This window comes from Vanellus vanellus, assembly GCF_965231255.1.
Source record: "Vanellus vanellus genome assembly, chromosome: 1".
Taxonomy (NCBI): Eukaryota; Metazoa; Chordata; class Aves; order Charadriiformes; family Charadriidae; genus Vanellus; species Vanellus vanellus.
In genome coordinates this window covers 2,783,903-2,810,378 of record NC_138905.1, presented here as the reverse complement: position 1 = coordinate 2,810,378, position 26,476 = coordinate 2,783,903, and the positions used below count along the sequence as shown (strand labels likewise).

The following is a 26,476-nucleotide window of genomic DNA, read 5'->3' as shown; positions in this document are numbered from 1 at the left end:
AACAATGAACTTATGAGAGGAGCTGGGAAAAAAAAACAGGGCGAGAGCAGAATTACAAGGTTTTTTCCCTGCGATTCTTTGAATTTGGTTCTATCTGCCTGTGCTTAACAGCTCTATTTAACAAGAATAACTCATTTCGGAGATTCACACCTAAACGAGAAAAGCAAAGAAGAATTTTCATTACTCCCTAGCATGTCCAAGGTTATGTTCTAATAAGCTAACAGAAAAATCAAGTAAACAGAAATGGATGTATACAATCCACAGGAAAGACAGAAAATTAAAAAATACAAAATCCCAAGGCTAAACTTAGAATTAGTTCTTTTAATCAACTCACAAAGTGGACATGGAGCACAGGAGAATGAAGTGGTGGGAGCCAAGAAGCAAGGACACAGGAGCAAAGCTCTGTGCCGGACACGGCCATGCTGCCGCACCAAAGAGCCTGCCCGGCCAGCCCTTCCAGCCCCCGCTGGCTTAACAACAATTGTGTGAGCTCTTCCACTAAGAAATTCCCTCACGCAATACCCAGTCTGGGTTTCCACATTGCCCAGAAAACACATCAACCTCTCCCCCGTCCATGCTAAGCTCAGACTTGTCAGCCCTGAACGCAGGCAGGGAGAGATGTCCTGCAGTCATGACAATCGCACAGGGCAGAATAGACAGAGGTTCTCACCACAAATTTAAAAATGTATATTTGTGTGATTCTCCTGTTAAACTCCATGACTATTTGAAAACAACGTTACAAGAATTTCAGTACAGTTTAGTGAATCCTCAAAAATCTGTCAAGAATTTTCTTCCAGAAACTTAGAATTCATTACAAAAAATATACATGCTTGACATAGAAGAAACATCCTGTCGTAGAGGACTTAAGTTAGATATAACAAGTGACAGATACAGGAAAGCACTGCAGGAGAAGAAACTTGAAATATGGGCAATGTATCTTGAAACATGTGACAGCTAATAAAATGTCATTTAGCACTAATAAGTGGACTGAGTTAAAGAAGCCAATTAACATAAAAATGTACCTAATTTTTATTTTCTCTTGAATTCCTGCTGTGCCACCTACATGACTATGTGAAGTTATACTGTAACTTTTAAAATTGTTCTCTATGCCCTTACAAGGTTGTGAATCATTTCAACAGAATCATCTTATTAACCCATCCTTCTCACCCACCTCCACAATATAAGTGTATATATATGAAAGAACTTATTTTAGCAGGTATTTAGCCATAAGTCATTTTGCTAACCTGCTCATTTTAAATAATTTAAAAAATAATAATAATGAAAACAGAAGTATCACTTATCTTTACAAGACTATCATTGGCAGAATACCCTTAGACTGAAAACAGTTGAGCAACTTGCTATTTCAATTGCCTGTGCTAGTAATTCCTACTATTTCCTACTGAACGTACACTGTAAGGCTTTTCTTGCTGAGTACAATGGATAAAAGCATCAGGATTCTGTAATTCAACATTTAGAAAATAATCATATTGTAAGCAACGATGGGAAAGATTTTACGATTCTGCTTTCAACAGGATTAAGCACGCAGTGTTCTTTCAGGACATTTTAAGTTGTCCAGTTTCTGATCTTTATGGTTCATAAGTTTACAGTAAAGTTATTTAATCTGACAGCACGGGGAAATTCACTGGTATCCCTTTTATTTTCTTGGACAAAATCACTTCTAAATTCTTTCATCACATGTATTTCAATGAAAGTCTTCTACCACTATAGATGACAGTGCAATAATCATGTATTTCTACACTTAATAGCTAGGTAAAAAGGTTTATAAACTAAAATATGTCTTCAGTTTTACATTTAGAAGTAACCACTAATTGCAAAGAATTTCTAACTGCTATTGCACCAGCCGGCACTCCCGCATGGGAATCTCCGTACTGTCAAGGCTACATAAATAGCAAATTTTGATGTTCAGTTTGTCTACTACCATCACCTTCAAAGAGGATTCTCCAGCTGTGACTGCACACTATCAGTGGCACTGAAAAGTCAATTCTACCCAACTACAGCTCTGGAATGCAGTCACCTTGGACAGGAACGAGAAGATTCACAAAGCTGCTCATCACTCTGAATCAGAAAACCCTCTGTTGAGGACACTTTCACATACCTTTTCATTGGTGGGAATAGCTCGGAGTAGCTCTAGGCATTGAATTTTATTGTCAAATGTCCATGTGCCAACTCTTTGTGGGGCTCAGGGCCCTGCTTTTACATAAATGTGGTTCAAAGCAGAGGGAACGGGCCTTGCTACCCAAAGAAGGTAAGTGAAGACTTCCAATGAGCAACTGAAAGGGATCAGTTAGCATGAATACGTACTGTGATAAAAAATAATGTTCTTCTCTGATCTTGTGCGTTCTATACACACAGTGCAAATGACTGTAAACACTTACAAGGAACAATCCCCCCCTTTTTTTTCTTTTTTATAAATAAATGTTTGCAAAATATAAATTTCTATTCACCTAGCTTTTCAACCTAAAACAAAATTTTGTGTTCCATTCACACTCACATATTGGTAACTTTAAATGACCTTATCATGCCCTGTGATAGGGCCTGTCCTTTCGCAGCAAACCAATCCAAATAATCAATCAGGATAAAGAGGGCAAGGCAAATAAACACAAAGAAAGATAACCAAAGACTGGTATTTGCTGGTAAGATACAGCTTCGTGGTGACGACGCTTCATCAGCCTTCTGACATTCAACCCCTTCACTATTGCTTACACTATTTCCAAAGCCAGCTGCATACTCACCGCTCCAAATGCCAAAGGAAATTCTCTCTGCTTTGTGAAATTAAAAACCAACGGTATTTTCCTTCCTGTGAGCAACTAAATTAATGATAACTCGGCCTCTCGTGGATTTAGGTTCTCTTCCTCTTATATGTACAATAACCCCACCTTCTCTCATGTCATGGGTCTATTTGAACAAGGTGAATTTTATGGCTGGCCCAGAGTTAAGCACACAGTGACTGCCCACCAGCTCCCCTGTACTGACTGATCAGTAGTACAACATACCGCAGGAGAGTTTTGCCAGCCTGTCCTGTTGTAGGGCGGAATTCGCAGGTCTCCCAACCTCCCAAGGGGTCACGCAGTACGGAATCCTGTAAAACTGTGGTTCCAAATCACCATCCTGTACTGATACCAACACACGCTGATACCAGCACCAATCACTAACTTGTAACTACTCTGCTACCTAAAACTACCACAAAACATGTCAAATTTAAGAAGTTATATTTCAATTTTACTAAAGAGTGTAGCAACTGCTTGTTTGTCCTACCCCACTACTGCCCTCAAAGAATGGCATCTTTCTGCACCCAGTTCCTTCCCTTCAGCTCCTAAATTTCAAATGAGTGTGACAGCCAAGCATCAGAAACCACACCAAGAACAGCAGCACAACCAACAGCTCCAGGACCTTCCAAAACCTAGTCTGACCCATTTGCATGCTGTGCCCCAAAGATCTCCCCCCCTTCCTATCAACCCAAGCTCTCCCAAATCCCCTAGGCTCATTGACGCACAGCCTTTTCCGCAGGCTTGTAACTCCCCAGGATTCCCCCAGCTCTGCCTTTCTCCACTTGGATTCCTTGGTCTTAAGGGTCTTTTTCAACCTTAATGATTCTATATGCATCAGGTGCGGCCACAGAAGTTCTTGCTGCAAGTCTCCACATATCATTATCTCCTCCAAGCTCAACCTTATCTTTCCTTTCCCGCTAGTAATGCTCTGAATTTTTTCCAGACAGGGTTACGCACAGGCAGGCACAGCAAGAGGTACCATTCCCTTCCTGGCCAAGGAGACCAGCCCTTTCGAAAGGGGGGGGACTGGTGAAGAAATCCAGTAAGAAGGAAGAAGGAAAGATGAATATAGAAATCTCAAAGCACTTGATAAGGTGGAAGGGGAGGGATATGGGATTCAGAGGGGCAAATCTACAATTAAACTATGAAAAGACAGTAATGATGGAAAAAGAATATGGACAATAGTAATGGAAAAGGAATGGGTGCTTGCTGGAAAGAGAGACCTTTGCAACCATTCTGCAGCAGATCCACATCCAGTAAGGAGCTTCCCCCATCCATCCTGAACACGTGCTTTTGAAGAAATTTCTAGAAGTGCAACTCAAGTCCTAATGTTCAAATAAAGTAAGTTGCAGGACGCATTGCAGGACACATCAGTAGCTATTTTCACTTCGGAAATCAGTTCAACAGTATGAAGATAATCTATGATACATAACACTGGTCAATAATCATATCAGAAAACTGATAATAGCACCACTGTCACCAATCCATTTGCAAATTTTCAGAAAACATGTAAATAAATTAATTATCCTAGAGAAATCTACCTCTCTGACTACTTTGGATAAAACTGGTTCACAACATTGTAAGTTATCCTGGGAAAGGGGGAAGATAAAAACAAATTATATAAGAGGCCATAATGCAGTGACACTATGAAAAAAATAAGCAAAACAAGCAGTGAAAGTGTGTCTTTACAGGTAAAGGTTAATGAAATAGAAGAAAAAGAAAAAAAGCGTTTCACCCAAAGATAACACTCATCAATACATCTGCTGATCCCATTAACCAGATTTCTCAGTGGTTGGAGTTGCATTGAAAGATAAATCAAGATGCTGAAATTCTAATTTGTACATTTAAAGCAATCTAACAACTTAGCACTTAATTTTAAAGGGAATAAAAATTTTCCAGTAGAAGCTGACTAGTCAGCAAAAAAAAAGTGTAACCATCTCCATATCAAGTCATGATTTCATTTATTGATGACATGGGCACTGAAACTGCACACAAAGTCTGAACACAATCACTTCACCTAAAATTAGGTACAAAGAAGCCTGCAGTGATAAATAAGTGGATCTTTAACAGCTGTTGCGGTGTGCTGAAATTTAATCTCCTGTTCATTCATTCATGTTATAACAACAGGCTGATACATGGATGTTTTGTATCAGTGCAGAGAAAACAGTAATTCCAGAATTTGTTTATTCAGCTCAGATGCAAAACTACAGCACATTCAGTCTCAACACCGCTGACTCGAGGATACACCGAAAAGAATTTAAACAGCATTTGTAACAAGGTCCTGTAAATGAGAATCACTGACATACAAAGGGAAGCGCAGGAGAATCTATAAGTACTTTCTTATGTCTTGAGGGTAACGTTTCCCATTTCCTGCATCCCATACAGCAGCATGTTTACTTTAGAGAATAATCTGAAAGTCAAGCTTTAGTAACAACGTGACAGAACACTTACTTCATATAATATTAATGGTAGGACACAAGAAGTCAGATCAGAAATAGCCGATGCACACATTTCAAATTTATGCACCACAAAAGCATCCAGGGCACTTGCACACCTTGCACAGGGGCAAGGATTTGGTTCTGCTGAGGAAAGCAGAGGTGACTTACAAAGCATCGTACCGTGTCTTCCTTCAACTGCAGCAAAACTGCCTTTATATTTACTTGTCAGCAGACAGCTACAGCGCTGTCAACTTTGAAGTGTGGTAACTGAAGTATTTTCAGCCCAATATTTAGCACTGTATTACTGCTTGCAATAATAACTGAAAACTGATTGTAAACAATGTGAAACTGTGATGTTTATGACTATTTTCATTATCCAGAAACTATATAAAAACATACTTTTTCAAGCAATTGGTTTCTAAACTGATGTAATACTTCCAACACTAAAAAGCTCTCAGTGGTGGAGATGGTGTAAGTTGGTAGCAGTACGAAAAACAAGATACTCCAGAAGGATGTAGCGAGTAGCAGCATTGCCAAAAACAAGCAGATCCGATTCCACTGTAGGAATAAACTGCCTTGAGTAGTAACCAAGTAGCACATTAACCCAGTACAAACGAGCAACCGCAAGAGCTTGTAGCATCTCAAATACCAGAAAGTGAATTCGGGAATTTAATAAAAGGTGCAGGGAAAAGCAAAGAGGTCATTCTAGCAGGCAAGAGGTTCGGATATGAAAATCCTAAGAAGCAAGAGTAATCTGATGTCAGCAAAGAAGCTTCCAGTTAATTCAGAACTACATGAGGTTCGCTTTTTCTTTTGAGTAAAACATTCTTTCCCCTCCTCTGCAAATGACAGAGTAGATTAAAAGGAGCCAGTGTGTTCAGCAAGCTCTTCAACAGAGACTGGCACAGAACAGAAGATTGGTCCTCAGTCAAAACTTCGTTGACAAAGCCACATTATGCGATATCCAGTGCTGTTCCTCGAAAAATTAGTTTCCTTACGTTTCTGATTAGCATTGAAGTCACTCTTGTATATAAGCACTGCCTTTATTAATTTTTTCTACCAATTTCTGCAGATACTACTTTTTCTATTTAAATTTCAGAATATTCAGTGCCTTCTCCCCCTGTTGAGAAGTGCCACTTAGTAACATCAGGAATAATAGAGTCCTTTCTCTTACGATAAGTGCCTCCTTCCCACCAAAAAGAGAAAGATAAGGGGGAAAAAAAAAAGAAAAGAAAAAAAAGTCAACCATCTTGGATGAACCACTCATCTCAACCCTTTCTGTATAAAACTCCAGAGATTAAGGAGAAATAGAAGCCTTCCATGGGATGGGATGAATCACCTTATCTCCCCCCTAGACTAAAGTACTATCTTAGATTAGATGCTTATTTTTCAGATGATTAACGTTAGGTGAAATCAAACGTGGTTAATGAAGCTAAAAATGGGAATCAGATAAACTGGCTTCATGAAGCATTGTCAGAGGTACACAACCAACGCTGCACACAGAGGGAAGAAAGAACATCCTTTCTCTATTTCTTAAATTTAGATTTCAAAAAAAGCAGCTAGCAATATCTGAAAAATGCAATTTTCAGTCTGGTGTTCCCCAAAACTTTAGTAATACATCTCAACATGAAGTCATTGAAAAATCAAGGAGTTCAGTACATGTGCAAACCAGTCTTGGGAGAAAAAAAAAAAAATCACTGCATACTGTTCCCTTGAGGCAGAAGAAAATAAGTCTCTAAGTGGTTACCTCCTGTTTAACTAAAAAACAACTAGTGCAGAGCTTTCAAGAAGCAGCACTATACAATATACTTAACCTGCCTGATCTGACAAGTGATGAAGAGTTTTAGTAACACGTCGCTGCAGCCTGAAGATGAAAGAATAAAACAAAGCTTTTCTTCTCATCTTAATGAGATAAACCATACATTTAAAGTATTCTTTAACATCACACTGAAGATTCTCTAACCAATAAATTGTGATGGAAAGAAAAGTACCACATACTATTATAACCACAGGATTTTATTACTTGGAGGTCTCCTTGTCCCGCACATCAATCTCTTACTTGTTCACTGGAGACTTGATTTAGAATTATTTTGATACATTTTCCCCTTATAGCAGTCCCTCACCTTTTTTTTCATTTTATTGACAGTTGTAGTTAATGGAGAGATAATTTGGATAAGAATGTATTTTACTATAAAACCAGAGAGGACGCTATACAGCAGAATGACAATTTCCTTGCATAGTGCTGTGAAGACTAATACTGGTGAAAGCAAACAGTTCGAATGTAGTCATTGGATTTACTTCATTAAAATTATCAATATTTTTTATTTTATTCTTTACGATAGCAAAATCATTCAAACTGCTCCAAATGACTTCTATTCTAACAATCCTTTAAATTGCATACCCTTTTATCTGAGCCAGCTATCTGGTCTTTTCGACCTATAATCCCAGGAAGGTCTCTGAAGGACAAAGGAGAAACAGCTGAGTTTTATTCTGGTGCCCAGGCAGAGCACAGACTAGAGAAGTCAAAGGCTGAAATTTCAGAGGAAATATTAAATAGTTCAATGCCTACTACTGGCGATCTTCAGCGCATTTAACCCTCAAAATGAACCAAAGAACTTGAGCATGTGTAAACTTCAATTTCTGCAAGAACGTACATGAGAGATTTCTTACAAGAACCACAACAAATGTGTCCCAAACAGGCATCATCTTCTACCAAACTCTGATTTCTGCCTCAAACATTTGATAAACTCTGCATTTTCAAAAAGTTCAGATTAAGGCTAGGGTTCGACTGTCTATGCCTAAAGGTCTAAAACTTTGCCAGGATTTAACTACAAAACAATTCAGAACTCAGAACTAGTAAAAGGCAATGGCACCAATTCCATGCATAAATGCATAACCCTTTAGCCCTTAAAACTCATTATTACATGCTGCTTTGCAAAGGGCTCCATGAACTGTGCCCAATCTCTTTTTCCTCAAGTTAATTTTTTTTCTCTGTCTTTTTAGAAACCGTTTCCCTGGCTTTCTTAATTAAGCTTACTGCAGCACTAGAAATTAATACAGGAATCACACGCCAGCCACCAACAGTTGGTTTTCAACATGATTTTCTGCTAACTACCAGAAGATTATGTCTTAGCATGCACGAATCTTGTGATTCCACATCAAAAAGCAGGTGGTCCTAACTTTTAACTGGCAAGCCATTTCTAAGCAAATATTTTGGATATGCTTGTTACACTAGCTACGACAAAAATTGCTTTATATGTGTATCACACAACTACTCCGAAAGATTTTTAGAGCAAACGTCTGCACTCAGTAAACCCTAATAGAGCACATGCAGCCTTAAGCAGAATACCATGAAATTTAATTTCAACAAATCCACTAGAGACCAAAAAGCACACAGTATGAGGTACATAAGAATTACCTGTTTCGAGAATATATAGAAACAAAAATGACACTTCTAAATGAATGCCCATTGAAAGATAAATTCTGCCTGTCTGCAAAAAGCCACACACACAGAAAGCCATTTGTAAAAGAAAAAACTATAAAAGAAGCTGACTATCATCTCAATGAATCTACCTCAGCCTGAGACCTGCTTATTTATGCACATGAGTAGGACAGGACCTGACACATCAAATGCTCTTTCTGTAAATTTCATTTGGAATATCAAAAGTTCTCTATCAGTTGTAAAATGAGACCCCCTGAATAAAGCAATCAAATGTCCCCCTAATACGTGACAATATTCATGGGGTATATTGGCCTTCTCCCTGACCCTCATGTAGGGGGAAAAAAAAAAAACAAACAAACAAACAAAAACCAAACACCCAACTCAATCCCACAAGCTCTCAATGAGAGGTAATGGGCACAAATTTGAATATAGGAAGTTCCATCTTAACATGAGGAGGGACTTCTTTCCTGTGAGGGTGGCAGAGCACTGGCACAGCTGCCCAGAGAGGTTGGGGGAGTCTCCCACTCTGGAGACATTAAAAACCGTCCTGGATGTGTCCAGTGCAACCTGCTGTAGGTGACCCTGCTCTGGCAGGGGGTGGGACTGGGGGAGCTCCAGAGGGCTCTTCCAACTTTGACCATTCTGTGATTCTGTGACCCAATTCCTCCATTTGCGGAACACTTGCAAACCTCAGAATTCACTTTAGTTCCCCTTACAACACTGAATAACAACAAATAAAGCAATAGTGGGAGCAGAAGGAGAGAAAGGGGATGGGAATCCATGACTGCAATTTCGGCCTGAAATGCCTCCCGCACACAGACCACTTCTACATACAAAGTTGAACATGGTCATCCCATTACAACAGAAGAAACAAACAGAGGGACAGAGGGAGAAATGGACAGACTGCTTCTACATTTGGCCCATCCTTCCAACTGCACAATCAAACTTAAACAAAATTTACATCATAAAAAAATCTGGGTTAACATTAACACAAATATAATTTCTTGGAGCACATTTAAGTGGATGTATTTCATGCAGTCCACTATTATATTCAGAGATAAATAAGGTATTTCAGGGGGTTGGTTAGATTGGCTTTTTTTTCCATTGTTATTACTAATATACCTGTAAAAGTTCTTTTTGTTTTTTAGGGGAAAAAAAAGCTTAGTCTTTCCTTGAACAGCATACAATATTATTGCAGTATTAGGGAAAAGAAATAATTCTAGTCTACAAAAGCTTGAGGATTGTTTCACCTCGAAATACTCTCCTTCTGAAGATACAGTCTATACCGCTTGAGCCGCGCCTGCGCTCTCCAGCTCCATTAATTAAGCACAACTGTCTTACTCCCTTCCACTAGGACTGTCACTTCCATGACCGGTGGGGAAGTTGCTTAAGCAGCTGGTTCAGGAAAGAAAAACTTCAGTTTGACATAATCTGCAAAACTGTTCCAAAAGGCGGTAATCACCAAAAAGAAAAAGTAACACTGCTGCTCCTGTGTGCGCTCCTGCTTCCCTTCTCTGGATACACAAGGTTGAGCCAAGGAAGATAAGCTGGGACAAAAGTCTTCTTGTCAAGTGCTTCTGGATGGTTCAGATCACTGGACACCAAGTTATTATAGGAACAGAAATGATGAGACGTGGGACGTTAGATGAGGTTTGTTGTAACATCAGACTACAGCCTCAAATACATGACATTTCCACGAGAAGTTCCAACACCTTTTGCCATTCTACCTTTGGACATTTGTTTAAAACGTCTGTTGTTCCCCAAGATGTATCAGCACTCAAAATGCAATTAAAGCGGGCAGCCCAAAGGTGCAGTCTTGACAACATCCCAAACCCAGTATTTCAGTGAAGAATCAAAACTACTTTTGAACTGGACAAAGGTTGGGAATACAGTACAGGAGAGTACCGCAGGCACACCCAGGCTTTTTCATTGACACCTTAAAATTTTCTGTTCGTAAGTGAGATGAGCATTCACAAGGTTCTAGGCATTTCTCTTATACAATTATGCACTGTTTCCATATTCAACAATCCAAGCCTTTTAAACAATTAAATTAGGGCTTTTTGCCTACTCTAATATTCTTATCATGTCTACCTAACCCTCCATTAATTACAAACCATCTTTTTGATGGGGTTAACGCTGTACTTTGAGAACGTGGAGTGAACTAAGCCCTTCCACAGACCTGAACTCCAAATTACTAGGAACTAGAAAAAAAAAAAAAAGAAACAGAAGTACAAGCTACATTATTTGCTAGTTTTTCCTTCTAATTTCAGTACCTTTTTACAAGGACATACCCATCCACCTGAAAGCATTCACAGAACACCTTGCATGTCACACAGACAGTGAGAACTTTAATTTATGCAGTACTTGCTTTGTCTCCCATGCATAATTCTCTCTTCCCTATACTCCTGCAATCGAGTGACATGAATGTCAGACTCAACTAAAGATTTGCTATTACAGTGACAGCATTAAAAGTTTGGCATCTTTAGCAGTCTAGTGAGTTACAAGACATTCCACCTTTTGATAATAAAATACTTCCATCAATACTGAACTTTTAACCCAAAGAATATCAATATACATCACTGAAAATAAAGTTATCTCCAAGAAACCCAGTGACAACTAAGTGGCAATACAGCGAGCCACAGGAGAGCAGGAGTGAGCATTGCAGCATCACATGTGGAAGAATACCCAAGATCTTAGAATCATAGAATGGTTTGGGTTGGAAGGGACCTTAAAGATCATCGAGTTCCAACCCCCTGCCCTGGGCAGGGACAACTCCCTCCAGCCCAGGTTGCTCCAAGCCCTGTCCAGCCTGGCCTTGAACACCTCCAGGGATGGGGCAGCCACAGCCTCTCGGGGCAACCTGGGCCAGGGGCTCACCACCCTCAGAGTGAAAAATTTCTTCTTAATAGCTAATCTAAATCTCCCCTCTTCCAGTTTGAAGCCATTACTCCTCATCCTATCACTGCATGCCCTTGTAAAAAGATAGTTTGCTCAAATTTAGATCACGCATCAAAAAAAAAACCAACCAAACCCAGAGCAGGCTATTGCCTGGGTGTCAGAAGCTTGTGATGCAGTTGCCCTTCCCCTACAAATCAATGTGTTACACCATATACCTACTTCCTTCATCAAGAACAGTAGGATGAACCTTACCCAACAAAACTGCTAAATATTCTTTAGAATGTATTCTTGCTGTGACAGCTACAGTAGAGGCTTCAAGATTTTCAGACCAAAAGCCAATCACAAGTATTTCTCACAAATATCTCTGCATCCCTTTGAAAAACTGCTCCTTCCCCTCCCCAGACATCAGAGTGAAATCAAAACAGAACCACAAGTATACTGTTTAAAAAAAAAAAAAAAAGAAAAAAAAGAAAAAAACACCACAAGATTATTCTGTAAGATGCAAATCATGGCCTTGCAGGTGACCAGTGGTCCACAGACCTGGTCAGTTTGTCAACTGGGGATTCCTACTTGACTTATTTCACAGAGGTTTTTGGTACCAGTTAAGTTTAGAATCTCCTTCTAAAGAGCACACAGAACGGTACCTAGAGGAGGGCAAAACAAACATTCCCAAATGGGGAGACCAAGCTCTCCCAGTTGCTCCTACAGGAAGAAAGGCTGCAAATCCACATCAGCACCTGAAAGGAACTGCCTGAGATTTATGGTGTCTCGCAGCAAGATAAATGGCAGGGAAACCCATGCACCAAAATGTCTTGCTAAAGCTCTGTTCTTTTCCTTTTCTAAAAATAAGAGAAATTTTACAAAATAAAAGCCACAGATTTTACTTCATATTTCAGTTTATGCAGAGAAAAAGTGTTGTTCCAACAAAAAGGTAGATGAAAACAATTAACACATTAAAGGGCACAGAACTAACAGGATTTATTTGCAGAGCATAACCAGCATAAATTTAGCCAAATTCTGTAAACTTCCACATACTCATAAAGAGTGAAAATACAAAAAAAAGTCAAAGTTACAAGCAATAAAGCCAAGCCTCCCACAACATTTATCATAAGGTATTCCAGTTTCAATTCTTTCCATGTGGTATCTGACTATTCACTATTACCAGTATCATCAGTACATGCTGCAATTCTTAAAACAAAAAAAAACAAAAACAAAAAAAAAAAACACAAAAATCACACAACCCTCACCTTCCTAAAGGCCAGACAAGGAACAAGGGCAATGACTCTGGTATAGAAGTTCTCAGCCACGTTGTCTTGGGCTGCATATTGCAGAAGACCATCCTAGGTGGTTACAATAGTCCCTTCTCCCCTTATAAGGATTAAAAATGCTCTGTTGCAATTAGCAAATTTATTTTCACACCCTACTGCCAAATCACAGGATCATTCAGCTTGGAAGGAGCCTCAGGAAGTCATTTTGTCAAACTCTCTGCTCAAAGGAGGGTCACTCTTGAGATCAGTCCAGACTGCTCAGACCATCCACTCACATTGAAAGCCTCCAAGGATGGAGATTGCACAGCCTCGCTGGGAAACCTCTTCCAATGCCTGACTGGTTTCACCACGACAAAGTTTTTCTTTATTGCCACTCTGAACCTCTCCTGCTTCAAGATCCACCGTCTCTTTCCCTCATACGACACATCACCATGAAAAGCTACCAATGTGGGAAGATCTGCATTGAGGAGCATGTACTCCACCACCTCCTCCAGGACATTGATAAAGCTGTTAAACAGGACAAACTCCTGCAGAACCCCACATGATACCAGCCTTCAGGTAGAGTATGACCCATTAACCACAATACTCTGACCCTGATCATCCAACCAGTTCTTTTAACCTAACTTGCTCTCCAGTCATCCACACTGCAACATCTAACTTGGATATAAGAATATTGGGAGAAAACACCTTGAGTTGAAGGTGTTGAACACCTTGCTGAAGCTGAGGTAAATGACACCTACTGCCCTCCCCTCATCCACAAATCCACTCACTTTGTAGTCTGTCTCTGCTTCCATCTCCTGCTGACCTCATTTTTACACTGAAGCTCTATCAGGAGCTCCCTGTTGAACCAGACCAGCCTCCCAATATATCAACTAATTTTCCTGGCTATTGGAACGGACCATTCTTGCAACAGGAAGATGTTGTCCTTAAGGACCTCACAGCGTTCCTGAGTTTATCCCTCAGAACTGCATCCCATGGGATCCCACCAACTAGCTCTCTTCATAAGTTGAGGTTTGCTCTCCTAAAGTTCAGTTAAATCCTGGTTGCATCTCAAACTGGAACCTAAATCTTCAAATACTCATTCCTGTAAATCTCATTTCCTTATATGTTTCTGACTGAGCCAAGATACCCTGGGCCACTGAAACTCCACCAAAAAACGTGGACACCAACACAACAGAGTACGCTATTAAAAGGCATCATTCCACACAAATGAACAAAGCTAAGAAATATATTTTTCTGCACTGGAAACATGCCAGGTCTAACCGAATTTCTGAGGAGGCATCAGCAGTACTCACTTTGTTACACACCTGCACAATATATAATACTTTATGACATGGGCCCTTTACTGATTTGTTTTCATGAGAACACTATAGTAACAATAACAAAATAATACAGTTGGTGTTTTTTTAAAAAAAAAAGAAGAGAAAAATGCCCAGTATCCTCAGTGTAATTTGTTTCTGCAAAGGGAAACAAATGGCTGTCTGAGACGCAGAGACTCTTGATAATTTAAGCATTTGTTCCTCGTTTTTTTCCATAATAGACTATTAGCTTTTCAGGTAACCACTAAGCTATAATGAATTAAATCATTTCCTTTGTCTGTTACAACTAAAGCTTTAGGTGTAACACACACTCAGGAAAAAAAAAAAGTTACTCGTTGTCTGACCAAATTACTTTTCATCAATACTGCTTTAGGAATTACAGACATACTTTAAAGATTTTACACTTGTTAAATATTTTAGTGCATTTAATATTACTCAGAAGTCAGAAAAGGATCCAAGCAAGCTAGGATGCTTTAAGACATAGTACTTAGATGTCAGATTTCATTGTAAGTGTATGTAATTTCATTTTCGGACCCCAAATTGAAGTCAATAAATTCATCATGTATTGGCAAGCAACAAGATACACATTCTTTCATGTAATCTAATCCATTATTCCTCCACAAAAAGCTATCAAAGACTTGACTTAAAGAAAGGGCTGTTTTTAATAGCTCTAATGTTTCTCCCTCTAGACATCTTTTTTATTTTTGTAGAAAAGTGTTATTTGTCTAGAATATATAAAGACATAAATGCAGGCTAACAAACTGTCAAGTTTGAAAGTTGCCCAGCTGGTAATCCAAAAGCTAGCGCCAGCCTCCAAATGCCACCATCCTTGGAGAACTCTCTTCAGAAGCAGCGAGTGATCCACTCTGTCAGAAAAACAAGTTACTATCACCAGATTCATAAACACAAAGGGAGGAGCTGCCTGGAGAGAAGTCTCTCATTAATGGGGCAGGAGGCTTTGCCAAGAAACCAAAGCCCCAGCACAGCTGCACCACAGAAGGAAAACCCCCAGATTTGGGATCCAGCCCCCACAGCCATCAGCAGAGAGAAGTTTGATATTTAGTGATCAGAGCACCAGCTTTGAAGCGAGTGCCCCTCCTGTAATGACACCTTATCAGACAATGCAGACTGACAGATTAGATGTAGCTACGAAATAAACAAATGGGTTGACTGTTCTTACAGCAAAGAAATTCAACAGTTTGTAATTCTTTATCAAAAAACATTCAATGAAAGAGGAATGGGTGGTATGGTAACATGTACTTAAATATAATTTAATCCTCTTAAACACAAATCATTTTAGCAACTGAGGTATACCACCAATTACACTTTCCTGGGGAAATACAAGCACTTCACCTAAATCACTAGTTCTTAAAGCATAATACACATAAAAATACGCATATGGTTTCCCAAGCTTGCGAATGGTCAAGTGATTCATTAAGCCCTTCAATAAATAAAAATTAAAAACAAATAAAAAAGCACTATTTCCAACACACAAAGAGAAACAAAATAAAGGATTGGGATATGTACATACTGTGAATTAGCAAAGAATTACTGGGGTATTACAGCCTTCATCTCCAGTCACCACCCAAAAAATCACAGATGCTTATTCACAAGACTACTTCCATAATGCAGGCTTTAAGGAAGAAAAAGCAATAAGCGCTGCCGTGAAAGCAGGTAGGATATGCAAGTATTATTTCATATAAATCCTCTACCTAGAATAATTTCCTCACCACAGTAAAATACATGTACGTGATGAGAAGGCTACTATTTAAAAAGAAAAAAGATAAGACAATCTGGCAGTCCACGCATGAAACTACAGCCCTGCTCCATTCAAACCTTACTTAAGCAAGCATTACTTCTAAGCAATTTTATTGGGCAAACTACATTTCACAAGCCAGCTGACAGTTTAAGTAATTTTTAGCACTGATATTTTCCTTGCTTCACTATGCCACAGTCTTCCCATTCATAAAGTGGAAATACAAATCTCTAAAACAGCATCGTTTGGGAGCCCTGATATTTGTAAAACATCCTGTGTTAGATCTGCTGCACTTCGTTAGATGCTCACATCTGACCTCTTCACCCCGATGTTCCTAGAGGGCAATTCATCTCATCCTGAAGCAGAATTCTCAAATAAGCCAGATGAATTGTCCCCAAAAACATCTTTTTCTTTCTACTGACTATAGAGGGAGCCCAGCTCGGATATAGACACCTACACCACAGACACCTTCAATTAAGCAACAGGAAACCAATTTTCTGTGCTTCAGATGAAAGAAAGATGCTACATTCTGTTCATTCAAGTCTTGCTGCAAGGCCCACTACTCTAACAGGACTTGTTTTTAATCAGGGTGTTGAGTTTTGGTGGGATTTTTTGTAAGTATCAAGGCAAAAGGCCCTTAGAGAATACTGATATTAACATCTCTGGAGCACTGATAAGAAGCCTTACTTGAACCTAACAGGTTTCACATAGTGGACAAACATAAATCACATGCTCCAATCTCTGCCATTACTTTTCACTCCTCAGTAGCTACATCGTGTTCACTGTGCTGAAGTATTTTAAATTAGCAAACAGGCTACCTGGCATGGAGCCTGTGTGATGCATTCGAGCGGGCCTCAATAATGAAATAAAAAGTTAAGAAAGCCATCATCTTGAGCCATCAATCTGTCTAAATTGTATGCGACTTATTTCCACTATTCCATGACAGGAAAACAGCGTATTATTCTTTTAACATTTGTTTAAATACGTTTCAACAGAAGCTCACTATACTAAAATTCAGTGTTGATTAAGTAAACAAGAATTTTCACTTCAGAAGTCAATGCATACTTGGAATGAACATCCACGTTTCTGGTTTGGTTTTGGGTTTTTTTTGTTTTTTGTCTTTTTTTTTAAAAAAGGTCTTTAGCAATGGATAATACCTTAGAAAACCAAGTATAATAAACACTTGTGTTCTACATTTTAATGTCAGTCAGAAGAAAATAAAGAGTAATACAACTCCTCTAGAAGCCTAAAAATGACTTCCTTCTTCAAAAGGAGATGAGCAAAAAAGTCAACGTCAAAAAATCATCTCTAGAACATGGCAACGAGTTCATTGCAATGCTCTGAAAGGCACATTTTATTTTCTTCCTCACATTAAAAAAAAAAAAAAAAAACAGCAAACAGAAAACCATGGGCATACCTGCACCAGATCCTGATCGGTGCTGAGATTGCGGTCTTCCACTGGGTGAAGAAGGTTCCTTCATACGATCAATGAGACTGTCAGAAAGCTGAAAAAAATAAAAACCCCAACCCAAAGTCAGACTGCATCTGCTCCTTTATCCCCATTACCCTTCTCTTTCCCCAAAAATTAAGTAAAATTTTAAAAAAAGAGTACAAAGACCCAAGATAAGATACAAAAGCTCCTAAAACTCTATCCACAATGCAAAATTAACTTTCTATTTCCCCTTATTCGTGGTGTGAGCGCTCATCCCCGAACAAGATCATGTTGGTTGTCACAAAACACAAGAAACCGATATGACAAAGTATAGGATACAGGGAAGGGTAAAGGAAGCAACACCCTTTGACACGTTGCTTGTAATTAATCAGCCTTTTTGCCTTTGTCAGTTATTTGGATGACAGTCAAATACCACACAGCACTTAACCCAGGAGGAACTTCATCCTGACAAAGCCCTCAAAATACTTGTGCAACACATACAAAAATACTGTCACAGATTATGCAGAATCAAACTGAGAATAAGAGTAACGTCCAGTTTCAGATGTATTGTGGCCCATGGAAAAAAATAACAGAAGTTAGAGAATTAATAACCTGAAAACTTGTGTTTTCCAACTTACAACTTTCTATTGCTTTCCTTGATCATCAACTCTTATCACAATACTCTTTTGACTGCCCATGAGAATTAATTTTAATTAGCAAATTCCTTAATGAACTTACAGCATTACATCTCTCATTGGCTGAAATCTGTGTTATAAAGACTTTGCTAAAAACTGTAATCTAAAACGCAACTGAAAGAGTAAAATTCCTTCTTTCAGCATAAGATTTCGTAACCCATCCCAAAACTCTCAACGTAACTTCAGTTAGTTTTATATATGTAAACAGATCCATTTTTGAAAGTCCTATTGACTAACACTATTTATTTAGTGAAGCTGGATCCTCGTATTACAACTACTATCACTTGGTTTTTATTCCAAATATTGCAAGACCCAGGATACTTTAGAGAAATTGCAATAACCCTTCCCAGTATTTAAGCATGTTTCAGAACGGATGAACCCTGCTGTGAACACTCACATTACTGTCACCTGTTTGCCTGACAGCATTAAATGACTAGAACTGGAAATTATTAGTATGCTGAAAGAGGCAGCAGTTACTACGATGCATTATTCCACAACACTCCTCCTCCCTACGTGCAGTAATGAAGAATAAGACAACTTATTATGTGAACTTCAGTGCCTCCCATCAAAAAATTTCTAAGCTGTGAGATTCCAGCAGCGTTAGGTTGATGGTTGGACTGGATGATCTAAAAGCTCCCTTCCAACATAGACAATTCTGTGATTCTAATTTCTCAAAGTGGCTTGTGTCACACACTTATCTTCTGGTGTATTATAGGCAACAACATGCCATAAACGGGCAAAGAAGGGGAATGCTTCTGTAGGTACAGAGGAAGTCGGATACAGCGCATGAAAGACAGCAGAACATGGGAAAGGGAGGAGCTCTCACATGTAGAGGTCAGGGAAAGACAAAACAAGCCCTGCTAGTTACACATCTCTCCTACAACTGTTCTGCCGCCCGTCTTTGGTCCCCGGGCCGGGGCAAGGCTCCCCCATGACAGGTTCCTATTCAGGGCGTGCTTCTGGCCACCACAACGCCTCCAGACCGCACCTGAGCGCCAGGGCTCTCTCCGGTCCCCTACAACACCCAGCTGAAGGAGCGGAGCGGGGACGGGAAAGGAGTGGAGGTCACTGGGGGAGAGGGAATGGACCCGCCAAGCGGGAGGGGACGGAGCAGCAGCGACAGGAGCCAGCAGCGCGGAGGCACAAGAAGACGAGAGGGACTAGGCCGAGCTCGGGGATACCCGGGCCGAGCCAGGCCCCGCGGGGGGTCCCGGTGAGAAGCCGCGGCCCGGGGGAGCCCCGAGGAAGCCCCGCTCTCACCCGCACGCCCTTCACCACCGTGATGTTCTCATTCTCGTCCGCCTCGAAGGTGACCCGCCGGGTGCTGCTCCCGCCGCCGCCCATCTTCGCCCAGCACCACCAGGCCGCGGCCAGGGACGGCCCCAAGGAGACTCGCCGTCCCCGCTGCCAGGGCGCCCCGCAACAAACCCGCCCCTCATTGGCCCGCCGCTGGCCCCACCCCGCCCCCACGCGTAGAATGCTGCTCCCCATTGGCTGCGATGCCGTAGCCATGGAAACCGCGCACCCCGCCTGAAGAGCGGCGGAGAACACGGAAAGGGTGCGGAAACTTTTTCGGTTTAAACTTCGGGGGGAATGACGCGGACTACAAGTCCCATGATGCTTTGCGACAGGAGGCGGGGTGCAGAAGTCGTGCGCCCGCACAGTGCCCGCTGGGTAGTGTAGTTCTCTCCGGCCCCGTGCTGTGCGGGGGTTGCCGGGCCGCGCTGCCGGCGGGGATATGCCGGGGCACGGTCCAACTCTGAGGGGACTTTGGGGATCCCCCCGCAAGCTCTGCTGGCGCTGGGGAGGGGTGTGCGCCTGCCCCTCCAGCGAGGCCACGCTAATGGCGCCTCATATACTGCGTTCAGTTTGGGGATTCTCACGACAAGAAAGACAGTGAGGTGCGTGTCCAGAGAAGGGCACTGGAGCTGGTGAGGGGTCTGGAGCACACGTCTGATGAGGAGCGGCTGAGGGACCTGGGGGTGTTCAGCCTGGAGAAAAGGAGGCTGAGGGGAGACCTCATCGCTCTCGACAGCTCCCTGAAAGGAGGGGGTAGCGGTGGGTGGTTGGGCTCTTCTCCCAAGGAATAAGCGATAGGACAAGAGGAAACAGCCTCAAGTTACGCCAGGGACAGTTTAGATTGGATATTGGGCAAAATTTCTTCACAAAAGGGTTGTGCAGCATTGGAACAGGCTGCCCAGGGAAGTGGTGGAGTCACATCCCTGGAGGGATTTAAAAGACGTGTCGACACGGTGCTGAGGGACATGGTTTAGTGGTGGTGGTGGCAGTGTTCAGTTGATGGTTGGACTTGATGATCTTAAAGGTCCCTTCCATCCTAGACCATCCAATGATTCTGTGATCCAGGACAGGCCCACTGTGAGGTGGGTCCCTCCAGCTCCTGCTGGAGCTCTGGACCTGAGCTGATGCCTCATCCCATTTTCCACATCATAACGGCATAAAATTACCATTAGCATAGTCCCTTTGGGCATGTAATTTTCTTTCTAAGAGATGAATACTGTTAATAATGCATAATACATTTTCTTTTCAGCCTGCAGTATAAACTGCATCTGGATCCGGCTGTTCTGCGAGTAAAATCCCCCCCTGTAGATCCAGTGGCCTGCCTTGACGGCCAGAGCCACAGAGGTGCGTGCTGGGGAGATGTCTGAAGGGAGAAAAAGGGTTTTCTCTTGTTTCTGTACCAGAAAAAGTATTGCATTCTGGATGCCAGTGGTGTCAGACACATCTTTTTGAATTTCTCTAGCCTACATATGAGGCAAGAAGTACTTTTACATAGCTGGACTATAAAAATATACATTGTTTTCTCTCTCCTGGCCTCTTCACTTGTTTTACCCATTGAAGCCCCAGTCTTCTGCTGGGAATTCTTGATACTGGAACATACAATTAATAATAACCATGATATTTGGGGATTTTTATCCTTTCTTTTTTTCCCCTTCCAAGGCCTTCATCTTCTTGGCTCAAGGAAGGATAGCCTATTTGTACCAAAGTGACACCAAAGCCTTCAACTCCCCTTGCAAGAAATTTGTCCCAAAGTGTTTACACAATGATCACAATGGATTATTGCAGCCTGTGTCATCTGACTCATTTCATTTCTCTGAATCGATGCAAACATCATGTTGGTTGCATCAACAGAACTGCTCACATGTCCTTGATATATTTTCAAGCAATTTTCATTTGGATGTAAAGTGTCTATCAGCCGACATTTCAGCAGTATCTGCCTTCCTTGGGGCTTAAGATATTGCTGAAGTATTGGCTGACAGCCACTTTACTACCAAATAAAAATTGCTTGAAAATATATCAAGGACATATGAGCCATTCTCTTGAGGTATGTGACGTGATGTTTATGCCTGTTTTTATAGATGTTAAACCAGTTTCTATGAGGGGGCACTATTATGAATTCAACACCCTGGTAACTGTATGTTTTTAAGGGAATAAATGGGCTGTGCATCTATCTGTCTTGATACAGTGTAAGCACCAACAAACTGAGGGTATTGAATTTTCTTTTTTTCTGCACCAGGAATGTTTTTAGGGGGTCAAAATGTATTTACTCAGTGACGTAACTGTTGTGGAAATGCCCATCTCCAAATCAGAAGCAGTTTAGTTCTAATATATTTGTCCTCTGTTGGGAGACATCCGAGAAAATACTCTTTGTCTTGCTGAACAGAAAGACTTATATTTAGGAATTAAGGTTCTAACAACAGCTATTTTCTACCGGGGGTTTTTGTGATTGTTTTATATGACTTGAAATTACAGAACACTGTAACATATGCATAGATTTCAGCAGAGGGGGAAAGCACAAATGGGTAGAATCATGTCTTCAAATTGCTTAGTGTCATTTTGATGTGTCCAAGAGGTTCACTCACTGTAGACAGAGCAGGAGTGAGGTACCCCAGAATTTATGGCTCCCCTATAATAGGTGGAAATGAAAGACTGTTTGCTGCAGGCCAGAGCTATCTATATGTCAGAATCTTTTCTCTGTGGACTGTCAAACATATTTGAGAGCTCTTTCAAGGACACTGCTATAAGAAAAAAAGTATTAGAAATTAATGTTAGAAAAGGCTACAACAAATATGCAGTCCAAAAATTATTCTTTGACAACTGGCAAATAAACTCATGTCTAGTTCACAACTCTCACAAGCAATTTGCAAATAGAAAAAAGAATTTGTTCTGTGTATAACTTAAAACAATTTATATGTTCTCGTAAATAATACACTTATTTTAAGAGTGTCTGTCAATGTGCTATGTGGCATAGAAAAACACAACCTAGTTTGAACTAGCTAGTGGAGGAAGCAGCAGTACTCACAACATCGAAACGGAGCTCAGCATAGAATACTTTGTTATTACTTAGTAGTGTTAATCAGTCTACAGGAGTTCTGCGCATCCAAACCAGCCACTTTTGATATGTGTGTTACCTCAAATACCTGCGTCCCACTCCAGTCAGAGTAAAATGCTTCAAAGGTACAGATGATGAAGTGACATGCCCAAGGTCATTCAGTGCCAAAGCAGCATGACATTGCTCTTCTGGATCAGTTCCCTTCAGTGTTTACTAGAGGATACATTTCTATCAAGAAAAAAGATAATGCCAGAGCAGAATGACAAATAAAAATGTAGCAATCCCTACAAACCCATTAACTGCTTCTGATTCTTGTTTGATCAGCACCCATTTCTGAATTGTGTAAGCAGAAAATCCATCTCAAACTGGTAAAGTTCAGGTGTTTCATTGTGCATATGAAAAACAAGTGGTATCTTATGAGGTTAAAAACATTTACTTCTTGTGGTGCTGTGTGCTTTTCCGCATACCCCACATGTTTTTATGGCCAGATTGTAAATGCTCAATCCTTTGTTAAAAAGTAATGCTGTTGTCCAGTCTTGATTTCTCCTTGCCTGGACATACTCCTTCGTAGTAGAAATATTTCTTGTGCTACTTAATACTCAAATTGTTCACGATAAAGTATAGCCAAAGAGAAGTGAAGGACAGCATTGCCAGACATTCACAAACAAATAAATCCTAATGAGCCCAGGAACAACTTACTATTAAATTTCAAACTCTTGTCTCAAGACTTAAAAAATGCCATGAAAACACTCAATAGGTGAGGTGACATATAAAGGCTCATTGCACACCTGCTGTGAGGTTTTATTCTACAGAGGATCGTCTTGCTCGGTCACTGCCACGGTGAGCGTGTTGTACCGTATGACTTTACCTGGTTGTCCCTTGAGAGTCATCTGTTCTTTAGAAATGTTCAGCATGGAAGGACTTTGATGGTACCTAGGTTCCTCCTTATCGGCAATGGCCATTATAGCAAAGTCTGCAAGTTCTCAAAATCGGGAAATTACTCTTTCCTGTTGGATGCAACAGTCTGCAGTGCCTTCTGCCGTAAGATGAGATTTCAAGAGTAAATAATTTATCTTCAGTACATTCCTGATGTGCCAAATCCTGCTTCTGTTGGTGCTATTGGCACAACTTTCAGTACCTGTTGTAACTGCAGGGCAAATTAAGCTAAACCATCAAATTCCTCTAAATGAGCTTTTCAAACATATTTGAAGGCCAGGTTATATAAAGGGCAGAAGATCTTCCCTTTCAATCCCAATACAGCTCCTGCAGAGGCTGAAGTTTCGTGGCTCATCCCAGAACCGATGCTTCAATCATTGCTTCACTTTTCACAGTCTGTGTTTATTCTCATTAGTTCAAGACCAGAGCATGCTTGAATTTTGCCACATCCCCAGTAGCACCTTAGCAGCAGCAGTTACCAGTTGATGTCACGTGGAGACTCATAGCTGCATGGTTTAGTTTCCTGACTCATCAAGGTTAACAACCTGATCAATGAATAATGATGAATTGTTCTGCTTTTTCTGAGAAAAAAAAAAAAAAAAAAAGTGAGTTCAGCTCACCGTATTAATTTCAGGAGGGAGGCTGGATTTCTAGTTGGTGTCTGAGACGGCTCCATGTGATGTGTGCTATCTGCAGACAACCACCACTTCCTCAAGATCGTTTCTCAACTACTTGGGATACTTTATTAGTCTGTATTTCTCTGTTGGCTACTGTGCACTGTATATTGGATTATGCCTACATATATCACCCCGGAGATCCCTGCTGTTCCACAGAGGGCAGCCTGGATTCCATGCCTTGCAGCATTATCCACAGGAAGCTGTTGCAAATCTCATTTAGTTAATGCGCATCACGCAGTTCAGGACCCTCAGATTTGCCTATGGACTTCAAAGCGTAATATATTAATATTATGTCATATTAATATGTGATTATTTATGTTGATATACTTTTATCTGACTGGTGTGGTTCACATCAGTAGCCAGTGAGCTGCAGAATTTGTAGCCGGCCTGACTGTCATCTCCAAGACCAGATTTGATTCATGGTCTCATTTCCTGTTTTTCCTCCCACTGCTCACAGACCTTTTTTTCTTTCCTTCTCCATGGTCCATTTATTAAACGTAGAGTTAGAAACACAATTAGAATTTACTCAAGTCTATAATGTCTGAATACTAAATCTTTGGAACAATAAAAATTCTTTCCCAAGCCTGTCTTATCTGGGTTGCCTGTTCAGCTGATGAACTCAGCCTTCTTTACTGACTGATTCAATAAAAAAAGAAGCACCTGATTTGATCAATTCCAAGCAATGACTCTGTGAATAATTCTGAAATTCCCAAGCACTGCAAAAAGGCTTTCCAGCATGAAGGCACAGCAAAAATATTTCCTTGGCATTCTGTATACACAGATGTATGAAGCTGAAATCCAGAAGTGCCGTGGTGCTCAGCACCAATACACCAAAAGATAAAGGTAAAGTCCCAAACAGAGGAGGGGACGCAGTCTCCTGCAGACCATGGAAAGCGTTCGTCTTGAATCCATGCCAGGAAAGGTGGTTCCAGTAGGGGTTTTACCTTGAAAACATTTATGCATGTAAAGACCATTGTTGAATATTGACAAGAACTCATGCTTGGTTTTCAAAGGTGCCAGACGTGTGCCACGCGTATCCCTTGGCCTGCACCACCTTAGGAGCTTCTGAGCTGGAGTCTGCCTAAGAGCAAGAGCAGGAGCCATTAGAGACATAAGCTAAGAATATTTCCCTGCCTTCCCCCCACTCCGTAGCACAGTGCAGGTTTAACGCTAAAGGGGACTCAACACTCTGGCAGACAAAAAAAATATAAATAAAGAATCATTTGTAGAACTGATTATTAGAACATTTGTTATGGGGGACCATCTGCAATCCAGACACAGCTGGGTGTATTGGAGAGGGAGCTGAACTCACACTTTGACAGTGTGGTTGTTAGGCTATGGTTTGCTTTTGGGCTGCTCTCTGCATTCCTGCTTTCCACTGGGGCTGGTCAGATGAGTCACATGAAAGCATTTCTCTATTTTGGTTACCTTCTCAGCTTTATAGGCCATGTAAATGTCTTTTCCAATTGGAGAGCATCTAAGAACATTTCCAAGTGTCTGGTGTATCATCTTGTACGAATGGGTTTTTCAAGTTATTTCAGCAGAGGCACCCAGTACAAAGCCTGTGGTCTGTCTCGTAAGTGGTTCATCCAGTTTATGACAACAACCTGCTACTGCTTTCAGCTAACAGAATTACTCTTCTAGCCAAGTGCAAGGTGTCCCTGGGATGGAAGACAGAAGAATGCTGGTGTTCAGACTTCACAGCAGATCAGTGTATGAGAGCATTACAAAAGTCACACTATAACTGGCTGGAGGCTCCGTGTTTTGAATTATGTTTCTGTTACAGAGAAAGCAAGTCGTGGCCTGAGCACAGCTCTCATCTCCCTCTAGAGGATGGTCCTCTAGTCTTAAATTACGCTTCATTCAGACAGCCAAAACCTGAACTACCTTTAGAGATGACTCGTCATCAATTAGAGAGGTGACCCCAGGGCAACTGCATGGCTAAAGAAGACATCTCAGTTATGTGCCTAAAATGAAGTGGTCTAACAGCCTTCCACTGCTCGTGTAGTTCATCAAGCAAGTGTCTATGCTGAAGAAATCAGGCTCAGTGCCTCCTGACAGATCGGGTACTTGCAACAGTGCTCTCGGCAAGCCTGTGTTCACAGATACTTTCTATGAAGACAACTATGAGAAAAAGCCTAATCACCTGGCAGTGGCACTGACAGGCTCAGGATGCTGTGACACTGAAATTCACGGTATGGGCAATAGTAGAACATACCTCATGAGTAGAGCTAAGAATTTATTGTAAGCCCAGATAACATTCCAATAGTCCAAACTAATTAATGGTTTTAAAGTCTCATAAGTAATGAAATCTAATCTTATACAAAAAAAAAAAAAACAACAACTTCCTACACTCTACCTCTTATCTCTGGTGTGATGCTCACCCTGCCAGTGTCCCTCTGCATCCTGGGGGTTGGTACGTTCAGTCTCCTTCAGCCACAATCAGGGAAAGGGTTACAAGTCACCACCATCCAG

General features: G+C 40.9%; 1 protein-coding gene across 2 annotated transcripts in view; it reads right to left on the bottom strand.

The window, feature by feature from the left end:
* Positions 1–19,447, bottom strand: part of CHCHD3 (coiled-coil-helix-coiled-coil-helix domain containing 3) — a 176,865-nt gene extending 157,418 nt beyond the window's left edge. For both annotated transcript variants that reach the window (XM_082486897.1, XM_082486898.1), the window contains exons 1-2: positions 19,298–19,447; positions 17,328–17,415 (exon numbers count right to left, since the gene is read on the bottom strand). In XM_082486897.1, the coding sequence (XP_082343023.1) occupies positions 17,328–17,415; positions 19,298–19,381 (172 nt within the window). In that variant the 5' untranslated portion in view covers positions 19,382–19,447. The remainder of the gene's footprint in view (positions 1–17,327; positions 17,416–19,297) is intronic.
* Positions 19,448–26,476: the final 7,029 nt, after the last annotated feature.